The 23,553-nt window shown below is 40.7% G+C and overlaps 2 protein-coding genes across 2 annotated transcripts; both read right to left on the bottom strand.

The window, feature by feature from the left end:
* Positions 1-46: 46 nt before the first annotated feature.
* unc93b1 (unc-93 homolog B1, TLR signaling regulator) lies at positions 47-16,680 on the bottom strand. The gene is made up of 13 exons (XM_074628762.1): positions 16,458-16,680; positions 13,748-13,861; positions 13,455-13,596; positions 13,179-13,332; positions 12,900-13,061; positions 11,134-11,263; positions 10,912-11,005; positions 8,150-8,274; positions 6,669-6,851; positions 5,011-5,284; positions 4,784-4,905; positions 4,525-4,647; positions 47-3,754 (listed from the first exon to the last, which is right to left on the bottom strand). The coding sequence occupies exons 1-13, from the start codon at positions 16,458-16,460 to the stop codon at positions 3,488-3,490; spliced, it is 1,893 nt and encodes a 630-aa protein (XP_074484863.1). The 5' UTR covers positions 16,461-16,680; the 3' UTR covers positions 47-3,487.
* A 1,910-nt stretch (positions 16,681-18,590) lies between these two features.
* On the bottom strand, positions 18,591-23,543 carry timm10 (translocase of inner mitochondrial membrane 10 homolog (yeast)). Its single transcript, XM_074628760.1, has 2 exons — positions 23,309-23,543; positions 18,591-20,887 (listed from the first exon to the last, which is right to left on the bottom strand). The coding sequence occupies exons 1-2, from the start codon at positions 23,377-23,379 to the stop codon at positions 20,692-20,694; spliced, it is 267 nt and encodes an 88-aa protein (XP_074484861.1). The 5' UTR covers positions 23,380-23,543; the 3' UTR covers positions 18,591-20,691.
* Between the last annotated feature and the right edge of the window lie 10 nt (positions 23,544-23,553).

The following is a 23,553-nucleotide window of genomic DNA, read 5'->3' as shown; positions in this document are numbered from 1 at the left end:
GATGAGTGATTGGCTCACCCACCAGTCAAGACACGTACAACAGCAGTTTGTTTCAACACAATCTTTAGTCGAACATACAGGTGTAATCAAGAGAGACGTACAAAATACCACGGTACCATGTGACCGGGGCAGAGTTTCACACTGTTTAAGTCAGTAACATGACATTACATAAATTAACAGGGATCAGTGCGACATCACACTGCTTTGGCATCAGTTCATTGAAAAGACAGTGATTTTCATTATTCTTTCCTCCCACAGCAGGTTTAAAGAGAATTTCCTACTGTGATTGCTTTAATAGAATAAACTATAGGTGAACTAACCCCAACCCTAATGTCTGAGAACAGTACCTAAAAGTATGTGAACCTTTAGCCCCGTTTCCACCACAGGAACCTTCCCCCAGTACTATGAACCTTTTGAGGGACTCATTGCGTTACGACTGCAGGGACCAGGGTCTAACTTAAGTTCAGGGGACATTTTATAGGGCCTTTTTACCCCCCAAAAAGGCCCTGGTCGGGGGGTAGTACTTTCTGAAAGTACCGGAACTTTCGGGTTGTAGTTTGCAGGTATGACACACACACAGCACCGCTGCTTCAACGACTTCAACTTGTGTAACGCTTCATTCATAAACAAGGAAGTACTCTAGTATCGATTAAGGACCATTTTAGGACGAGGGGAGAACATTTCTCTTTGTTTGATACCATTGAAAGTAAAGTTAGGCTCTGCTGTCGGCTTCCCGACGCATTAAAAAAAAAAGAGAGATTGGGAGGGCGAGCGGTAACGTTAGGAGAGGGAGACATTGCGGTGATGCTGTGAATGACAGAAAAAGTTATTTTCTGATTGTTTCACTGCGTTAACGGTCTAAGGCAAAAATAAATAATCCTCAAACGCTCAACAGATGATTTACTGTGGAGACAGATGCTCTTAGTTTCATTTTCCTTTGCTGCCTTTCATTCATTACATCCAACAAGCATCAGTAAATACATATCTGGTCACCTAAACCACGCCGGTAGCTGAAAGTAGCTGCCGTGCAATGTAAAGGTAGACCTATTTTGCATGAAAATTACATGAATAATAAAAACAAATCCCACAAAACTGACTTCAGATTAGGACGTTGCCTACAAACACAGACCTGGGACACGTCACGCACACAAGGTGGGCTGACCCCAGTGAGAAACATGACGCCCAGTAAGTGGGCAAAATACGAGAAAAAAATATACAAAACAATGAGAAAGGGAAATGGAATGAAAGAAAATGCAGTAAATGCATATCAAATAGGCTTAAAAACAGTACATACATTTTGTCCTGGCAAGAAGGAAGAAGGCAAAGGGAAGATAAGGCGAAAAGACAACAGCAGCAACAGGTTAATTTGTCAGTGAATTGGTCTACACGTTCACGGAGCTATATTATATTTATGATAATATACTGTATCTAATTACATTTTAGGACCTAGGTTAAAGAACCGTTTAGGGAAAACTGCTTAATGCTGGCACAGTTAACATTCATGGTGTTACCTTGTGGATATTACAATACATTTGGCAATGATAGCAATGCTGTTGGACTTTAAAAGCAGTGAATATGGTTTGCCAGGGGTATATCTGGGGTTCTGGTATTGGGCTGGTTTTGTCACACAGATCTGGCAACCCTGGTCTATCCACCACTTAAGTCCAGACTGAAGTATCTCAACATCTATTGGATGGATTGCCATGACATTTTGTACAGATATTCATGTCTACCTCAGAATACACTGTAACAACTTTGGCGATCCTTTGACTTTCTCGCATCATCTGGCGCCATCATCAATTTAAAACCTTAGTTTATCAAATACTTTGGTTTATGACCAAACATCTGCACTACACAATAATATCTGTACTAGTTCCCATCAGCCTCAGCTGTACTTTGTGTTTAGTGCCAATTAGCAAATGTCAGCATGCTAACATGCTTAACTAAGGTGGTGAACACGGTGAACATTAGACCTTGTTACTGTCAGCATATTAGCATGTCAACAATGTGAGTATTTAGCTCACATCGCGGCTCCTAACTAGAGACACTGGTGTTGCTTTAGACTCTAATCTTGTTTAATGTAGATCATTTTATTAAAAAATAGGGCTGTCAAAGTTCACACGATAACAACGCAACTTAATGCGTTCTTTAACCTTTTAAGGTTGTAGCGGGCTCAGTTTTAAAGCTACAGTGAAGATAGTGGCATCATATGAAAATAGAAAACCTGATGTCATACTAGCTTGTCGCAAAGGCAGCTAAATAACGCTCCAAACTTACGCTAAATTTTGGCAAGGAAAAACTGGCATGGCCAATTTCAAAGGGGTCACTTGGTCTGAAAATGGGTTCTATGGGTACCCACGAGTCTCCCCTTTACAGACGTCCCCACTTTATGATAATCACATGCAGTTTGGGTCAAGTCATAGTCAAGTCAGCACACTGACACACTGACAGCTGTTGTTGCCTGTTGGGCTGCAGTTTACCATGTTATGATTTGAGCATATTTTTCATGCTAAATGCAGTACCTGTGAGGGTTTCTGGACAATATTTGATATTGTTTTGTGTTTTTAATTGATTTCCAATAATAAATATATACATACATACATTTGCATAAAGCAAGCATATTTGTCCACTCCCATGCTGACAAGAGTGTTAAATACTTGACAAATCTCCCTTAAGGGTAAATTTTGAACAGATAAAAAATGTGTATTTATTTTGCAATTAGTTTTAATTAACTATGGACAATCATGTGATTAATCACAATTAAATATTTTAATTGATTGATAGCCCTATTAAAAACAATTAAGACACTCCGCGTCTTAGTAACTATCAGATCCCTGAGGTCACGGTTTACCAAAATGCATAACTTGACTGACTGCCCGTACCAGTTGTATATTGAGTTATACTAAAGCGTAAACATAGATTCGTATTCAACTCCTGCAAAAAGCATGTGTAACTCCTCTCAAGAGGAACGACAGACGCGTGTCTGGGCTTCTGATAACAGCTTGAGTTGGGTTGATTTCTGAAAGAAATGTGCATAAATTAAGGGGTTGAAAGTAAACAAAGACAGAAGAACAAACATAGCTATGGTTGCTTATGCGGTTCACATGCAGCAGGACCAGGCTCTCTAAAAATGAACACATCTAAAAACACACTTCACCCTGAGGATAAACTCAGAAAATCAATACCTCATTCTTTTTTTCAGTTGCTTTCACTTCTTTCTTTTCAGATAAGTGCTCTTTTTTAAATGAAACTAGTTTGTGTGACAGAATATGCTTTCTGCTTGACGAAGCAGCCGCTATGCCCTCCATAATTATCGGCACATTGGTGAATATGAGCCACAAACTGCAGAAAAAGAAAAGTAGTCTTTTTGTATTCTGAGTTGTAGTCGTGTTTACCCAGCGTGTGCTACCTTTTAAGACTGCCATACCTATTTACTCATTTTCTTCCTCTTCTGTATATCTGTCGTCTGTCCACCATCTCCCCTCATTCACCCTCCCTCACGCTCTTCCTTCACTCCCTCCTTCAGATCGCCGTCCTCCCGTCTGCGGCGGTGACCCTCGGCCCCTCTCCTCCTGGCTCCGGGTGAGTCAGCTCCCTGGACCCCAGCGTCTTGGCCTCCTTCCTCCCCGTCCTCTGCTCCCATCTCCTCCACCACGTGCTCTTCGTCCTCTTTCTCCTCTTCGTCATCCTCCTCACTTCTCTCAGAGTCTGACTCATCGGAGTTGTCCTCTTCCAGGTAGCGGTAGCCTTTGACCTGCGGACACAAATGATATATTAAAATCGACGACTGAAGAGAGTTGCCCTCGAGTCAAAAATGTGTTTGCTCACCTTTTAGTCGCCAGTAAAAAGTTTTACAATAAATAAAGCTCCGACTATAATAAGAATTCATTGATTCTCGCACAACTGACTTGAGATTATTTCCATAGAGGACTGGACATATCACTGTTAGCAGGAACTCACACCGGGCCTTATGAGTCAAGGCCTGGCCACTGGACACTCACAAGCTCCCCTCCAGGGTCTGGCCCAAGGTGGGGGCCCCAGTTGGTTCTATATGTAATAGGGATGCTGATTTTGAATTATTTATTTTTTTTGTAAAAGCAATACTGTACTTTTATTTGGCACTTTTCTAAAAGCTCTGTGGATGTGTTATTTTTTTTTAAATGATTCGGCTACATAAAAATGTTCTCAATATAACCTTTAAGAACAATGAAACAACTTCACAGTAGTAGTGAAAGTGTCAGGTAATGACATTTAGGGAACATTGGTATCGTCAACCAATAGTTTACATATAAGTCAATCCAATGTCTCCGTCTAGTCTATATATGTTATATTTCCATTCCATAAATATTTTTTATTTAGCCTACATTAAATAATGTTTAAACATATATTTTAAAATATTATCATTATATAATCAGGTGATCCGGTTCCGTAGCTCTCTGTTTGGGCCCCATAGTGGCAAGGAGGCCCTAGGCATGTGCGTAGAATGCCTGTGCGTACAGTAGATCCGGCACTGTGATTGGTTACCTTGTGACGTGGCCGAGGGATGCGAGGGAGTCTGAAAGGCACTTTCCTGGCCAGCCGACGCTCCATCAGCCAGTAACAGTAGCAGGCCAGCAATAAAGTGGCCAACAGGATGGAGAGTTTGGCCTGAGGAAGAGGGACAAAACGGGTGAAGAAAGGATTTTTTCCTTTAAAATGTTGATCCAAATGATGCCTCTATTCTCAGAGGTGTTTTACTTGAGACACATTAAACATTCTCTAAACACACACACAAACATCATACCCTCATAGGCAGGTTGGACCAGAGGTAGACTATGAAGATGGCGATGGCCTGCCACCAGTGATAGATGGTATAGACAAAGTCTAGCCGTTCCTTTTCCTCAGCGTACAGCATACCGAGCAGAGCTGTCACACACACAGAGAGAGAGGAGTTCATGTTGACATCATGTCATGTGTGAACAAAGTTAGTGTGGAGGACGTACAAACACCTCGGCCACAGCCGTTACTCACTGCTGACGCCCGTCTTGTTCAAGGCGGTGCCGAGTCCCCACAGCGCAGCGATCACCAGCAGAGGTCCCAAATAATCTGGACTTTTAGGAGGTGGAGAAAACACCATTAGGACCACGAGCAGCACCACATGCACGACGGCGCCCCCCACCAGACACACCCAGCGAGGGAGGCGCAGGAGGCAGAGGGAGAGGGAGGAAAAGACGGAGCAGGAGAGGCCATAGACGACTATAAGGAGCCACAGATAATCCAGGCCCAAAACGCAGACGCCGTACGACTGTGGAAGGAAAGAAAGAAAGACATTAGATGAAACACATATTTTCTATATTTCCTATCCTTATTACTAAAATGATCTGTATGCTCCTTTATGTGTTTGGTATCTGTTTATTTGTCATCTCAAACTATCTAAAGACACTAAATAGGGATGTCCCGATCCACTATCAAATATCGGGATCGGGGTAAATAAAAGGCATTTTTTAACTGATTGCATCGGCTATACTGAGCCCGATCTGATCCTTGGTTTTACGTCAGCTGTCACACAAGTGTTCTTACTCGCGAAGCTTTCATGCACAGCAACACAACAAGTGCAGTTGTCGTCAACTCTTCTCTGAGCTCTGTGTGTGTGTAAGAGCGGGGCTGCGGCGAAACACCACACACCATAAACAACAGGTAAACGCAGTGTGAGACTGTTTATTGATGTTATTTACCTAATGTATGTGCACTCGTTTCATTTCAGCTCAGAGTGAGAGTCTCTTGCTGTCATTACGGTGTGTGGTGTTTCACCAACAACATCATCATAGACGACATCGGCGACAACCACATTCACCACGCCACTGCAAGTGCAACAAAAAGCACAGCGAGCAAAAAGCTAATAAGAGTGATTTATCAATGTAATCCTCGCAAAAGATGATACAGACAACAGAAATAAACACTCAACGGAACACTGTTCATTCAGGTATCTCAGACAAGGCAGCACCAAAGCAAGGTTAACTTTTAAAAGGGAGAGAGAAATTCCCTCTAGACAGCAACAAGGCCAAAACGATTATTTTTATACTTGTTATATTGAATTAAAAAAAAAAAACATCAAGGAATAGCTATTCAGGCAATTTTAGTCTTAATGTAAAAGCAGAGTTATTCAATAAAGAGGGTAAGTCCCTCCCCTTCCTGTGGACCCCATGGGACCTTATTTCTTAAAAATATGTACGGTAGTCAAAGGCAAGAGACAAGCGGTTTCACACAGAACTAAACGATACTACGGCAAACTGCGACTTTCTTGACGTGCAAAATAATGTTTTAAATTGACAAACATCATATGTGTGATTCATGACGCAATTCAAACCGGATCAAAAAAATATTTGTCTCTCGCCGTTGAATACCGTTCATATTTTTTCTGAAATAAAGTCCCATGGTGGTCCGACGGAAGGGGCGGGACTTCACCTCTCTATTATCATGCATATACATTGGATTGATTTTAATGTTCCTGAAGTGTGCACTGTGCAGCTGTATTATCTAGGAAAATACAAGTACTGAATAAGGACGCGGTATCGGCAGATACTCAACATTAAGTGACTCGGATCGGGACATCCCTAACTCGATCAAAATTACGCAATGCAAGTAACAGCTATTCTGCTCTTCAACAAACTTGTTTGACAGCACAATACCAGGGAGAATCCGGTGACGGCAAACAGCACTTCAAATCCGCTGTAGATGAAGAAAGGGCAGAGCAGTCGCAGGCGGTAGTCTCTCAGGTGTTTGAAAGGCAGCTGGAAGATGTTTCCCCAGCCAATACTGCGAAGGTCAATCTCTTCTGTCGGGCGGTAGGCAGCTCCACACAGCACAAGGAACTGTGGGTGGCGGCAAAAAAGCAATCAATTTAGTTTGAATCATTTGGAATGATTGTTATGGTTTTGTGCGTGCTTTGCTTTGAAATATAAAGCAGTTCTTTCCAGCCCATTGTAGGACAAAATAACCAGCTGCACACACAGCGCTGAATAAGCCTTTGTATCTCTCTTAAGCCCTGCAACTACCTTCAAAAAGCCAAGCTGGGATAAATACGTTGGCCAATCAACACAATTTTCTGTACATTGACAACAATCCATTCCTCAAGCCAGACATTTAAATTGCTCTAAATTGTACGAAGGTGTGGAACTGAGAGAGTGTTTTTTCTGTTACCACTTTGATACTTTAAGAAAAACTCTCTCCCTCTCTTTTCATCTCTGAATGTAGCACTTGAAGTAGATCAGCAAGTTTGATGAAGTTGCTGTACTTTCATGATTCTTGTACCCACATGGCTGAATGCCATTATTGTAAGTCGCTTTGGAGAAAAGCGCCATTGACTGGTTGCCCAATGGATGCTGGGATAGGTTCACCCAATGCATGCTGCCATCAGGGACACGTGCATCACACATGCATCAAACATGCATCACACGTGCATCACACGTGCCGGAGGGGGCACAAACATCCAGGTCATGACACTGCCGTTTGCCACTGAGGTGTCACAGACCTTGCGGTAAAGACAGCTCAACTTTGGAGCGATATTTACCCCCTTTCCCAGTAAGGTAGCATGACATGTTTGGTAACAACGGATTCATCGCAATCTCAAGATTCATATGATACCACTGTCTGTCCACTGTCTTATAAAACTGAAACCCGCAAATGCCTTCAATTGACAGTCAAGTTAATGCCAGTCAGATGATCCACCATCATTTTCAGAGGGTCAAAAGTCGGACAAGTACAAACCAAGAACTGAGGAGGATAATTCCAATGTTAGAAATAGGCCTTCCAGTGGGCTGTAGTTTAATTTTTGGCCTGTTCAAACAAGACAATTTAATTTAAAAGATTAAATGTTGTTTTTTTAGAATGTGTTAGTGTTACTTTTACATTCTGGTCAGTCTTTTGTTTTTATAAAAACAAGATTTGATCTTCAAAAAAATCTTTTTCAAAAAAGGAGTCACGGTCAAGACACTATGTCAATCCTGTATGCACAAAAATAACAATACTTTGCTTTGCTTCTGTGCGTGCCAAAAGAGGTTGATGGGCACCAGCTAAAATCTTGCCAAGGGCACCAAACTGGTCAGGGCCGGCTCTCTGTGTGTGTGTGTGTGTGTGTGTGTGTGTGTGTGTCGGCGAGTTTGGATCTTACAATGATCATGGCGAGGAAGGCGAAGCCCATGAGGACACTCTCCACCTGGATGAGCAGCATGGAGCGAGGCAGGCTGGTGAGCACGGTGGTGTTGAAGCCAGGGATCACTCCACTGATGTTTGCTCCTGTCAGAGGAAGAGGACGGTTCAGCCATTAGAGAGGAGGTGATGGGGAAACATCAACCAGCAGGTTTCACGACCTTTATTAAGTCAGACCTGAACACATGAGACTGCATCTCTGCTTTATGGAAATAACAAAACACATCACACAGGTGTCTAAAATGTACATTGAATAAATAACTAACAGAGCAGCAGCAGTGTGTGGTCATGGTTTTGTATTTTGAAGAGGTCGTCTGTGGTCATGTGGTGGTGTGAACCTCTCTGCAGTTCTCTTTCCTACTATTATTGTTTACAAAAAAAAGGAAGCAATGTTGCCAGAAGTGAGATCCAAGTTAAACATGCCAGGAAAAACATTTCAGCTTTAGCAGAAGTGTTGCACTTCACTAGTTTCACAGCAGCTTTGGGTGGCCAACTCGTGTTTCCTTTAGCACCTTGCTGCCTGCTACAGCATAGTGGATGAAGCGTATATATTGTACTAGCCTGCCTTGCACACACACACTCCTACTTCATGCAATCCTATGGAACTACTTTTCTGTGAAACCATGAGTCAAGGACAAACCATGGGAAGACATGAGCAATGCAAGACAGTGAAAACCGAGGAGCCTTTTTGGTTGTTTCTTCTTTGTTGTTTTTAACAAACTAAATTAATACAAAACACAATACAAAATCTTTATGAAATGGGATATTTTGAAATACAGACAGTCAAGCACTTAAAGTGGGTCTGTCAAAGTTAACACAATAACGTGTTAACGCAAATTTGTTTTAACGCAATTAATTTCTTTAACGCATTAAGGTAACTAGCTATTTTTACTGGTATCATATGAAACTATAAAACCTAAGGCACAAAAGTAGGCATCCAGGAATGAGGATCCAAATGATGCCCCTATTCTCAGAGGTGTTTCACTTGAGACACAAACACACATTAACCCCTGAGACCCAGTGGACCAACTTGTCCACCTCTGTCTTTCAGAGGCTGTAACAGGGGAAACTGGAAAACCCAAGGAATCCATTGGTACTAACCAATCATAGTCATACTAGCTTGTCGCAAAAGAGGTTAAATAACTGTGAAGTGTGCGATGAAAAACTGGCATGGCCGTTTTCAAAGGGGTCCTTTGACCTCTGACCTCAAGATATGTGAATGTAAATAGGTTCAATGGGTACCCACGAGTCTCCCCTTTACAGACATGCCCACTTTATGATACTCACATGCAGTTTTGGGGCAAGTCATAGTCAAGTCAGCACACTGACACACTGACAGCTGTTGTTGCCTGTTGGACTGCAGTTTGCCATGTTATGATTTGAGCATATATTTTATCCTAAATGCAGCCCAGTGAGGGTTTCTGGACAATATTTGTCATTGTTTTGTGTTGTTAATTGATTTCCAATAATAAATATATACATACATTTGCATAAAGCAAGCATACTGTATTTGCCCACTCCCATGTTGATAAGAGTATTAAATACTTGACAAATCTCCCTTTAAGGTACATTTTGAACAGATAAAAAATGTGTGATTAATTTGCAATTCATCGCAATTAACTATGGACAACCATGCGATTAATCTCGATTAAATAATTTAATCAATGGATAACCCTACTGAAAACACAAATTGACATATTATCACATTGTGAAGTTGTTAGCTCTGTTTTGGTTTCAACCACCTCCTGACAAAAAAATATCTGGCTCTTTAGCTGCTGAATGCGCCACTATAGCCCTGTTCACACCTGGCATTAACACAGGTGATACGATCACAAGTGGATAGCTCTAAGTACGTCAGTTCACACCTGGCATTAGAATGTGTCTCCACGCCATGCGTCCATGTGTCCACTTGTAATCGGATCTCATTATAAATGGTGTGTTAACTGCATGCCAAATTAATCAGAGCATACAAGGCCAAATTGCTTCCTAAGTTACCGTATGACCGGTTGCTGACAAGCAATGTAGCATTTAAAAGGCTATTTTTTAAATGAAGTCCACATAAAACGCACCGGGGCAACATTACATCACTTCCAGCAAACTTCACAGAGAACAATGAGAGCAAATCAGCATCACTGATCTGTTTTAACCACATAGTCTCTGGTCTGGCTCAGCTAAAAACACAAAAACACCAAATCCATCAGCACTTAACGTGTCGTTCGCTACTGATCCTGTTTATTACCGGTGCAGACAACCTCTGCACCGCTCCGTGCGTGTGTGTGTGTGTGCCACCGCACTCAGTGAAACACGTGACAAGAGAATGTCAATGATCGTAAGACATTTTAACAGTGCCGCCGTAGAATGAATATAACGGAAACACGGTTCCATCATCTTACAAGCTGTTGCGGATCACCTCTCAAGGTGAGCAACACACACGTCAGTTGAGTAGGCGGTCCTTCAATGTGGCCCAGGACACATTTGTGTACACACTACTGAAAGAATGTGGTCATTGTGCAAAGCTAAGCTAACCGGTGGCTGGCTATAGGCAGACTGCTATCAATCTTCTCATATAACTCCCTGCAAGAAAGTATTTAAGCGCAACATATGTCGAACTGTTGCTTTATATATCTCATTGGACAAAATGGACTGAATCCTTATACGCCGTTCTCCTGCACTTATTTGTCTGTAATCATTCATCAGTGGAGGTGAAGGGACATGTGTCCTTACCACAGGAATGGACGTTGCGGAGAATGTGTGTGCTATCATGCAGGTAGTTGTTGAGGACGAAGCGCATGGGGAACTCCGCGAAGACAAAGCTCAGCTGATGAGGAAGAGAGAGGAGACACGGATCGTGCTTATTAGTTTCTGCAGCTGTACAAACTTCTCTTCACCACACGCAACAGGAGATGAATTGAAGCATTAGTGAACAAAAGATGGCTGAAGACTCACGTTGAAGATGATGTTGAAGACTGACTGGAAGACGATGATGTACCTGTGGCACGCTCCCTTAGGGAGCTTCTTCTGTTCCTGCACATGCTCTTCCTTGTAGTTGACGTACTCGTAGTACTGCTGCGCCATCCTGCATGTGTTCGTGTGAGAAGATCAAATTCACAACACATTCATTAAAACAAACATACTGCACAATCAGGTGTGTGTTAATTTGAGGCCTGTGTGGGAGTGTATGTATCCACCCGCGCACTCACTATATGTCCACACGATCACTTTACCCCTGCCTCGGCGTTATGAGGTGCTTATACTGATCTGACCCACCGCAAAGCTCCCATGTGCACCCTCAACTTCCCACCTTCATAACTAAGTTCTGCTCTATAAATAGTGGATAGTAGGGGTGCCCCACATTTCCACGTTCTGTTTCTTTCTGCATTCAGCTTTAGAAAAGCTCTATACTTGAGACATGGGGGGGGGGGGGAAATGAATTTGGCTTGAGGGAATTGTGTTTTCTAAGCAGAATCAAAAACAAAACAATGCTTTGCAAAATAACAACCAAAAAAAAGTGCTGACAAAAAAAAAAGATATGTCAGCTTGACTTCCACAGCGCTGCACAACAAAGTGACTTTGAAAAAAAAAATCTCACTCCACTTAAAGATTTTAAAGGGCGGGTCCAACTGTGTTCTTTTCCGTTTTTATCAAATGGAAACGCCCAATAAGCCCTTGCAAAAAGCAGTGACGTAGGTTACCAAAGTAAGCTAATCAATGAGGTTATGAATAATGTGAACGCCAGCACTTGCTGAGTCAAAGTTAGCTGTGTAACTGAAAGGGTTAGTTAGGATTATTTGAAGTGGGGTTGTATCTGTAGTCACACGTTCTGCGAGGTAAAATGACTGTTTTGTTGAATCTGGCGGTGAGGTAAAGCGGCAGTGGACGGGAGCAGCAGAAAAACTTATTTTATTCACCAAAAAAAATGTATCAGTTTAAGTTTATGCTATATTTAGAATATTTTCACCCCTTTATCTTGCCATCAGACAGCCCTTTCTGACAGGGGACTGAAACTGTTATATCGTTGTCTTCAAGACCAGACCAGACATTAATTTTACCTCGCAGAACACGGGAGTTGCTGGTCTACCGCTGCATTGATCGGTTAGTTTGTTTGTGTTATTGTGTGACTTTCGGATCTGAACTAACGCGGCATCCACAGCAGTACATTGCTTAACTTCAGAGCATGTCTAGTGCTTCCACATGGCTCTCAACATGGCGACGGCGGCTCGCAGCTAACAGTGCCAACAGCGCTAACTACGGCAACTAGCACTAAAAACACGCGTGCTATGTCAACAAAGCACGGAGAAGCTCTGATTAGAGGGAGAGAGACTTCATTCTCTGCTCAGGTAGACATTACTCCTCTATATCTTTAGTTGTTTGCTGCTATATCAATGCTCTAGATATTGTATAGAGCACCTTTAAAGCTTTGACGGTAATTAGAAATGGTGAATATTAATGGTTAGATTCAGGGTAAAGGTGGTTATAAAGTTATCTTTAGGCATTGTAAGGTGAGAAACAATTAAGATAGAGAAGTTGAAATTTAGGTATTATTTTGGTGCAGTGAAGTAAGAGCAACTATCTGAGGCTGGTTGTCCCCGGAAGTCTAACTACGCTGGTAGACCTTCAGTACACTCTGTGTGCTGTGAAATAGCGAGGGTCAAGCTTCCGCCTCTTATGAAACATCTTCTTTATGAAACACCCTTCCACGTCCTGTTACTCACCTTGTGATGTAATTTCCCAAGGATGCCCAGAGAGGCACAATGGCCACGCCGATGGCGACGGCTGATGGAACCAAGGTGTAGTACCGCTCCCAGTAATTGGTTGAGACAAAGAGTGCATAGATTCCCGAAGCCAGGAACATCATCCACTTAGTACCTAGAAACCTTTCAGAGAGAAGAATATAGTATATATTGTTATTATTGTTATAGAGTATGTATAGGCAGAGCAAGGGCCTTCAGATAAAAAAATAAAGGTTTTATTATTTGTGTTTGCGTGTCTACCTGATAAGTACGGGGGTGTACAGCAGGCCTATGATGGGCGTGACGTTGATGCCCATCAGCATCTTGCGATCGATGTCCTCCAGGCCTAGGTTGCTGTACTTCACTTCACGGTAGGTCATATCATAATGGAGGATCAGCTGCATCTGCAGAAGGCCTTTAGCACGCACACACACATCATTTACACACACAAAAATAGATCTAAAAAAAATATTAGAGTAAGTCTGCCTGTCTGTGTTTCTTTATCCATTCCAACGTGTATTTTTCAATCAAACCCACCCATGTACACGCTGTACACAATCATGGCTCCAACACTGGCTGCAAGAACATTCTTGATGACTCCCAGCCTCTTCCTCCTGTAGTATTTCCTCTCCTCCTCCTCCTCATTGTACTCTGCCTGCGGGCCCAGAAACTCCTCCATCTGAGGAAAGAAGGAGGAAAAGTTACCAAACTTTTTAATAAGAGCGACGGTGGTGGAATGTTATCACACTCATGAATAAGTGAGTATTTTACACTGGAAACCTGAGAATCACAGACTGGAGTTATTTTTCACAGGACGGCAGGGAGCTCACCTGGCCCTGCATGTTATCTTCTTGCCCCACATCCAGCAGTTCATTTATGACGCCATTGGGAGGTGCAAGCTGATCAGCTTCTCTGACCAAGTCTTCTTGATCAGATGCCTCCATCTAGTGACCAAAAGGAGCAGTACACTGGTTCATTAGACGGTTCACTGCTAATCATCTAAACCAGTCAATCACTGAAATGTGTTTGTAACATTCCTATGAGGTACCTGTAGGGTTGTCGAATCTCTTCTGTACATACTAACAAGACCATATTTAGATGTTTGTTTTCACATGCCACAAAAAAAATTATTTCGAGACAAAATCTGGATAAATCTGAATTCTCAGTATTTCTCTTTGAAGTTATATGAACTTTTAATTTTATGAGATGGAGCAAATAACATGTGCATTAAGGCTAAACACGTCTCCATGGCGCACATCAGCCATCTTTTTGATTAAACTATTTGATCTTTTTTATTAGGGCTGTCAAAGTTAACACGATAATAACGCGTTAACGCAAATTAATTTTAACGCCACTAATTCCTTTAACGCGTTAACGCAACCTTTGATTTTTAGGTTGTAGCAGGCTCAGGTTTTTAAGCTAGAGTGAAGATATCATCATCTGAAACTAGAAAACCTAAGGAATCCACGTCATACTAGTTTGTCAGGAAGGAGGCTAAATAACGCTCCAAACTTGCGCAAAATTTTGGTAAGGAAAAACTGGCATGGCCATTTTCAAAGGGATCCCTTGACCTCTGACCTCAAGATATGTGAATGAAAATGGGTTCTATGGGTACCCACGAGTCTCCCCTTTACATATTACATATTTCCTGTGTTATTTGTAGCCTTTACATTTCATATTTGTCATTGTTTTGTGTTGTTAATTGATTTCCAATAATAAATATATACATACATTTGTATAAAGAAAGCATATTTGCCCATTCCCATGGTGATAAGAGTATTAAATACTTGACAAATCTCCCTTTGAGATACATTTTGAACAGATACATAATGTGCGACTAATCGTAATAAACTATTTCCATCAATTGATAGCCTTATTTTGTTATATAATACATCTCACAAATATTAAATAAAAAAATTAGTTAAAAAATAACAAAATATCCTCCTCTGCTCTCCCAAACAAGTGAGACTACCTTCCCCCTTTTCTGACACCCCCTCCTCCCCTAATAACTTTTGTGGGGTCCCTAATCTGGTCAAAAAATGTGTGACACTGTATTGTTTTAATAGCCTAGAGCTCTTAAAAATAATGCTTTGCTTTCTGTGCTACTTTGGAAAAAAATAAGTATTTAGTATTCTTATTCACATGTATCGGCCGGTATCATCAATCTGTTGCGACTTATTCCTGTTTATTCATTATTTCTTTAAGCGTGTTATACTGGGTCAGTCATAATCAGCTGTGGTTTTATTACTATTGTTATACTTGGGCTATGCATCTTCTATATTACTGCTATAATACTCCAATAATACTCCAACTGGATCATTATAGGGTTAAGGTGGTGTGTTTAGTGTTAATAATTAAAGTGCTTTCCTGTGTTATTGGTAGCCTGTAGTAGGGTATCATTCAGTGTCCCAGTCAGGATGCTCCTACATATTATGCAGCAGGATAAAGAGACACATTCTGAATGTATGCAGTTGATAAAAGATACTAGGAGATATTGGGTTGGGGGGTCCTCCCCCAACTCAACCAACATGGTTATGTGGGCCCCACATGGGTTATGCTGGGGGTACCTGGGTTCCAAGTGGGTATGGGCCGAAAATGGGCATCTTATCTGGGGCCCACTTGAGTTAACTAAGTAGTTCCCACGTGGGCTCCCCAAGTGGACTACCCATGTGGGTCCTAGGTGGGTCACTAATGTCAAATTAGTGCATGGGCTCAGAATGGGCAACACAAATGGGGCCCACTTGGGTCAACTAAATTGATGTAAAATTGCATAGTCAAAAATGATTTTTGATTATGCAATTTTACATCAATTTGGACCATTATTATTATTAGCCTAGTTCAATGATTATTTTATTATTTACACATATCACAGTTTGTCTGAACATTTAATTCTTCTGGAAATGTTAGCCCTACAACAGCAGATTCAGAAAACTTTTAAATATTACATTAATAATAATTGTTAAAAAAAAAAAAAGAACTTGACAACCTACATTGTTATAAAAGAGGATGTGACCCACAACATATTCCCCAAAATGTTAGCAAGAGATAGTTCTCTTATGGTCGTTACATACAGCCTATAGCTGTACAGTAGGTTGATGAATATCCTAGATGGACTTGCATTTATATGGCGCTTTTCTTTCTCTTTAACTGCTTTTCAAGTCTTTAATTGTAGTGTAAAGCTCTTTACACTACATGTCAGTATTCACCCAATTTGGGGTTAAGTGTCTTGCTCAAGGACACATCGACATGTGACAGGAGCAGCCGGGGATCGAACCACCGACCTTCATATTGGTGGACAACCTGCTTAAGAGTCCTAAAGTTAAGAAGTGCGTCAGAGCTCCTGTAGTTTTATTTCTAGATATCACTTTTATATAATTATTGACATAACGTTACCTATTGGGACTTATTGGGGACGGTATTAGTTTACACGCAGTTTAAGTTTAAAGAGCACACCGAGTAGGAGTTAACTCACCTGTAGTTACCTATAACGTGCACTTCTTTTCACCATTTAACGCTACAAACACCTTGATAATCACTTACCATGTTTCTCTCGCGGGGCTCCTCGCGGGCAGCGGAATGAAATGTGTCCACCTGCGTGACAGAAACACGACAGACCTCCTCTGTCCCTGTGTCTCTGTCCCTTTTGGTTTCTGCAGCTGTTAGTTCCCCTTTCCAGTGTACAAGCTGCAGGTATAAATACAAGTTTCTCGAGGGAAACGAAAGTCAGCAGTGTTCACTTCCTCACACCAATCTGCCTCACTGCTTCTCTTAAAGGCACACACACATGTTTATATTTATATGCCCTAGCTGTTTTCTTTGTGGCAATAATAGTGCGAGATTAATACCAAAAAAACAAGAACAGAAAAAGTGGGTGGGACAGAGAATAGGATTTGTTGTTTTGGCATCATTGGGCAAATATTCTATAATAACCTTTCAGCATATTGTAATTCAAGTGATCTGAGAGAAAAATAGACTTCTGGACCTCCTCATGGCTGTTTTCAGGCTTTAAGCGTTCCTATTGGCTGTTCATTCAACAGAGGCAGCTGTCAATCACTCGTGAACTCCGATCAAACGTCAAACTAGGCAGCGCTGATCAAATAGGAATTAACATTCTGTTACTGTAATGCCTATTTCTTGTGTAAAATGTTTTCAGTAGGGCTGTCTATCGATTAATAAAAATAAAAATAAATAAATACAAATAATTAATCACGATTAATCGAATGATAGTCCATAGTTAATCACGATTAATCACAAAATTAGTCACACATTTTTTATTTGTTCAAAATGTACCTTAAAGGGAGATTTGTCAAGTATTTAATACTCTTATCAACATGGAAGTGGGTAAATATGCTGCTTTATACAAATATGTGTACACATTTATTATTGTAAATCAATTAACAACACAAAACAATGACAGATATTGTCCAGAAACCCTCACAGGTACTGCATTTAGCATAAACAAATATGCTCAAATCATAACATGGCAAACTGCAGCCCAACAGACAACAACAGCTGTCAGTGTGTCAGTGTGCTGACTTGACTATGACTTGCCCCAAACTGCATGTGATTATCATAAAGTGGGCATGTCTGTAAAGGGGAGACTCGTGGGTACCCATAGAACCCATTTTCATTCACATATCTTGAGGTCAAAGGTCAAGGGGATCCCTTTGAAAATGGCCATGCCAGTTTTTCCTCGCCAAAACTTTAGCACAAGTGTGGAGCGTTATTTAACCTCCGTCACGACAAGCTAGTATGACATGGTTGGTAACAATGGATTCCTTAGGTTTTCTAGTTTCATGTTTTGTATCTTCACTCTAGCTTTAAAACTGAGCCAACCTAAACTACCTAAAAATTGCAAGTTGCGTTAATATGTTAAAAAAAATTTGTGGCGTTAAAACGAATTTGTGTTAACTTTGACAGCCCTAGTAAACACATTTACCAGGCTGTTTTATTATGCTTGAGCACCTTAGAGGTACAATTGATAACTTTGGACGGCCTGACGGAGACACCAGGGTCAAACTCAGCCATATATCCATTTTTTTACACATTTCCACATTTCCACATTCACATTTCCACATTAACTGGCAACTTGATCACTGACAACACTGACTTCACTCTAGCTTTAAAACTGAGCCCAGTACAACAGCCGGAAGATCGTTGCAATTCATGCGTTAAAAATATTTGTACTGTTTAGCTGTAAAATAACAAAGTTTGTTCCGGCTGGTGGGCGGTGCTTGGTATTTCTTCAACTGATCTCAACATGGCTGCCGGCTCAAAAACTTTCTCATTTTACATCTAAACAGTACACTACAAGACGTTTCCGAAAACATTTGAGGAGAGGAATAGGCATTACAGTAACAGAATATTGATTCATATTTGATCAGCTATTGTTTGACCGTTTGATCAGAGTTTGTGAGTGATTGAAAGCTGCTCAGAGACGGCAAGGCTCCAGCTCGCCTCTGATTGGTTGTTTTCTTCCGGTCTGTGAAATCTTGCAGATGCCGTTAGGAGCAACGGATGACACAGAGGAACATGATTTTTTTCAGATCACCTGTCTCATGCACTACTGTCAGGATAAAGTGACCGTTTCATAAAAATAACTTTTTTTAAATCATATTTGCTCCATTTCTACCCACTGCAGCTTTAAACACCCTTATAACAACACGCATGATGTTAAGATAAATGATGACAGTTTTATTAGAGTACTTAATAACAACGAAACACTGTGCAGCTTCTCCAATATGCAGCTAAAAAGCTGCGTCACTGACACAGTGGTTAGCACATGAAAAAAAAAAAAAACTTTCACAGTCAAAACATGGTCCAGTCACATACAGCACAACACAGTCTACACTATGAGGGGTGGAAGTAACACAAACTAATTGATAAAAATAGAAGTGGTGAAAATGCATGTGAATTAAAAAAAATGGAGATAAATTATCAGGTGATTTGATTCATTTAAAGCCGATTGTACTAAAACAGTTGTGAAATGATTAAAACAGAGCCATGTTTCATCATTTTCACCATCTTACATTCACCATTTACAACACAGAATTGGCATTTATCATTTAAGGAAAGTGGCCTCGAGGGTGGAAGTAACAAAAACTAATTGAAGAAAAGGGGAAGTGATGAAAATGCTTATGAATTAATATTAGAAGTGATGAAAATGTATGCAAATTGAAATGGAGTGATAAATTGTCAATCGATTTGATAAACTTGATTGACATTTTATTTGAAAGTGTTGCTCTGATAATCAACTGTCGACTGTTCATCATTCACAACACCCAACTGACATTCATCGTTTACAGCACGCATTTTTTGTTACTCTCGCCCACTCAGCCAACCGCTCTACTCTCGACTTTTTCAGTCAGTTGCCGTGGTTTCTGATTGCCATTTTGGGCGGAAGTAACAAAAAATGTGCGCGCTGTAATCGACAAACATCATTTGGGTTATCAGAGCAACACTGTTTCAAATAAAATGTCAATCAAGATTATCAAATCAATTGACAATTTATCACTATTTTTTCAATTCGCATACAATTCATCATTCCCATTATTAGCCTAATTCACGAACATTTTCATTACTTTCCTTTTTTTCCACTTTCCGTTTTTGTTACTTCCACCCTCGAGGCCACTTTCCTTAAATGATAAATCACAATCGTGTGTTGTAAATGGTGAATGTAAGACGGGGAAAATGATAAAAACATGCCTTTGTTTTCATCATATCACGGCTGTTTTAGTCAAATCGGCTATAAATTAATCAAATCACTTGATAATTTATCACTCCATTTTTTCATTTCACATCCATTTTTACAGCTCTGTTTTTCAATTCACATGCAATTAAATTTTTGTTACTTCCACCCGTCATACTACACAAGCATTGAGTTGAGTCCATCTTCGACACACGTCCGTGGAGCCAGAATGGCCTGGCTGGCGGTCTGTATCGGAGTTGTTGTAACAGACGAAGCCAACGCGGCACCGATCAGGGCTGAGTGAGAGTAAACTATGCATAGTGTCTTGTATAAAAAGACAAACAATACTGCCGTACATTATTCATTCAGTGCATGCCCTGATCCATCCGTATTTGACTTACTGTATTTCAAGGTTTTGTACAGAACTGACACTACCATATCTGCATAACAGACAACTTGTATCTACCTGAATACCATGTTGTGTTGCAACCTCACGAAGAGGGCCCATGTTTACTTACACCCCCCCTTTCGTAAAAGGGTTCAAAGGGTGATGTGGGAACAAAGACGAAATGCAAATCATTCTTAGTGTTTGTTTAAACCTGCCACAAGTACCAGATGGTTGGTACAACAAAGCAAAGTATTTGAGTTTCTGCAGTAGAAGCAGCACCCTTCTCGCACTCCAAGCAGCTAAAAAACAAGCACAAAGTATGACTTAGAAATAATATTACATGTCCTTTCTCCTTTCAGGTGACTTCTTGATGACCGGGTCTAGCTGAATGTAAAACTTCATTGGACACATCCAGAGAGGCTGGTGGAGCAGTGAGCAGTTTCAAGGTGTCCGCGTGCTGTCGTCGTTCCACCAGGTCCTCCAGTCTCATCCTGTCTCGTCCTCTACTGCAGTAGAGTCTCTCAGTGGACCCTCAACAGCATTATTTATTTTAAATTTTTTAACTTCCCCAATAAAACCCACCCACTCAGTAAAACACAAAGTCTCTCATCTTAGAGAAACTACATATGCTGACCCCATCCCGTAACCTTTTAATCCCCCACGATGCTGCTCTACTTCGTTTCCGTTCATCAGCGTCTTTATCCGCTCCCCAGGGCCGCCTTCCTCATCACTTCCTCGTCCTGGACGGAGAGCTCTGTCAGCTTGCGTCCCAGCCTCTCGTGGAGGTCCAGGTATTTGGCCACACAGCGGTCCAGGCACACCGCCTCGCCCTTCGACAGCTCGGCCTCTTTGTAATGTGGCGGTACGCACTTCCTGTGGCAGGCGTTGGTCATTCTGGGAAGAGAGGAAGCCGGGAGACAGACGGATTTGAATTTTATTCCATGTGTTTACCGGGCAGTTTTATTATACTTGAGCACCTTAAAAAGGTACAACTGATAACTTTGGACAGCCTGATGGAGGTGCCAGGGTCAACTTGATCACTGATGACAAGAGATACCATGTGATACCAACGTCGGTATATTATTGGCTATGGGCTGCACAATGAATCGAATATTAATCGTGATCACGATTTTGGCTTCTCACAATTAAATGAACATGATCGACTGCGATATTGACGTTTAAAATGCTTCGCTCATAGAAAACTCTGCTGCATAAATCAAACGCTTCCTAAACTACCAGCTAGAGATGCACCGTCAGTAGCAACCGATCGAAGCCATACAGTTTTCAGCAGTCTCATATTTCCAATTTTTTTGTCGGTCACACACACATGTGCAGCCGCCACATGATGGTTTTACGTCAGCACACAGCGGCACAGTCCGTAACGTCACACATACAACATGTTGTCGGTGTGGAAGTTCTTCAGCTGAGTGAAGAAGACATAAAGCTGCAATTTTTTTAACAACTGTAAATCCAAAATAAGCTGTGGAGGAACAACATTAAAACATTTGGAAGCAACTAACTAAATCAGACACTTATTATATTGTGATTCATTCCCATGATGCTGCTCAGAGTCATCACAGCGACCGGCTCGTCTGCCGACAGCAGCAGAGGATCCATGGAGATACATTATGGTACATTCAAGATATGCTCAGTAAAAAATAGTATTGGGCGATGGCAAATTATAACCCTGTCATAATGCGTTCAAATGTACGCTTGTAAAACTTAGTTTTTGGTGAGAAACTCAAATAAATCCAGTTGTTTGAAGGAGATGTTTTTACAGCAATATAAAATAGATAATAAAGAGGGAATTATGACCTGTTAAACTTCCTAACACTAGCTCTAAGCAACTTATAATACATACAACTACTAATGCCAAAAAAAATAGTCAATGCTGTATAAATATAAATATATATAAATATTAAATATAAATTTAATCAAAGCAAATATTTAAATAAAAATACAACCATTTATTTGATAATCATTTGAATTGTGTTTTTATGCAAATAACCAAAATAGATGACAATAACAAAGCAAAAGGATAACATTTAAGAGTTTTTGACAGTTGAAATGTAGCACAACATGGAAGTGCTCTGTATATTTAAAATGTGAAGTTGCAATAAAAATATTTTGTCCCTAAAATCTATGAATAATTGTCATAAATAGCCTGATCTCTATATTGATCAAAATAATCCGTATCATCATTTTGGCCATAATCGTGCAGCCCTATTATTGGCTCACAAGCCTTGTTAGAAGTGGTCAGATATCGTCCACAGATATAAACAAAACATTCATTTTGGAACCGTCAATTTATAAAATGATTAATTCACAATCAGTTTTTTTTTTATAGGAAAAGCCATACTTTTATTCAGCACCTTAATAAAAGCTCTGTGGATGTATTTTTTTTTTTTTTAAATATTCGTCTACATAACAATGTTATCAATATAACCTTTAATATGATGTCCCACCAATACTGGCATATACTCAACGCCACTTGGTAAAACCATACAGCTCCATCTGCTGGAATCACTCAGCTTCTTTTTTAGATGGTGAGTGCAACTCTGCTTGACTAAATAAAAGCCCCTACTGTAGGAGTAGAGATTGTATGCGATTATAGCATCTATAAAATTATTCCGGCATTAAGTACTTTTCATATTGTATTACGTAATCTCATATACAAATGTATATGCCGGCTTAATCCCTCTGAGAGTGACGTCATTTTGCGGTTGTCTAACATCAGATTTGGCACCACACGGTACCAATCACAGCTGTGGAGGCACTGCTATAGTTCTTTATATGTAACGCACTGATCTATGTATATATTTATATTAATATTATTCATATTTTAATCATGACTTTTTATAGTGCTTCCTGTATTGTAATGTATTATATGTAATGTCTTGTTTTTCTTTTTTTTTCTTATCAGGACCTTGAGTCTGCAATAAAGATTGAATTGAATTCAATTGAATTCAATTGAATTAGAGCTGCAACTATTATTTTTCATTATCAACTGATTTGACAATCAGCTTGTTATCGGTGGCTTGTTCAGTCCTGTAGGACATTTTAGCTTTATGTAACGATGTAATGAATCTGTCACATGTAGCTGAACTCATTGATCCAGTAATCAGGCTGGGCGAGCATCATATGTAGGTTCCTCTTCACTAATATAAGCGTAGTTAACCTTTAGATGAGCCTTTGTTACCCTGTAACGACCAGTTTAATAAAGACTATGAATGAACGCAATGAGCCGGTTTCCTACTGACAGACGGGTAGCATACATTAGAGATAGCTTTATGGTTAGCTTGTTTGGGCTCTTACCGGTTGTACATGTCAGCCATCATCTCCACCTCCAGCTCCGCCGCCAGCTGCTGCGCCTTCATGGGATCCATGTCTAGTCTCTTCAGTCTCTTCACACACCTGGAGCTTTCACCACCAACACGCCGTCCTGGTGACCCTCTGCAGCGGACAGCCGGCAACAAACCTCCCAGGTGCTTCTTCTGTAACCTTCAAACCTGCAAGAAAACACGTGTGTACCGTTTCCTGCTCACACTTCCGCTGTCAAT

Source organism: Sebastes fasciatus, chromosome 3 (assembly GCF_043250625.1).
Source record: "Sebastes fasciatus isolate fSebFas1 chromosome 3, fSebFas1.pri, whole genome shotgun sequence".
NCBI lineage: Eukaryota > Metazoa > Chordata > Actinopteri > Perciformes > Sebastidae > Sebastes > Sebastes fasciatus.
The sequence above is the reverse complement of the archived record's forward strand: the minus strand, read 5'-3'. Positions and strand labels throughout refer to the sequence as shown.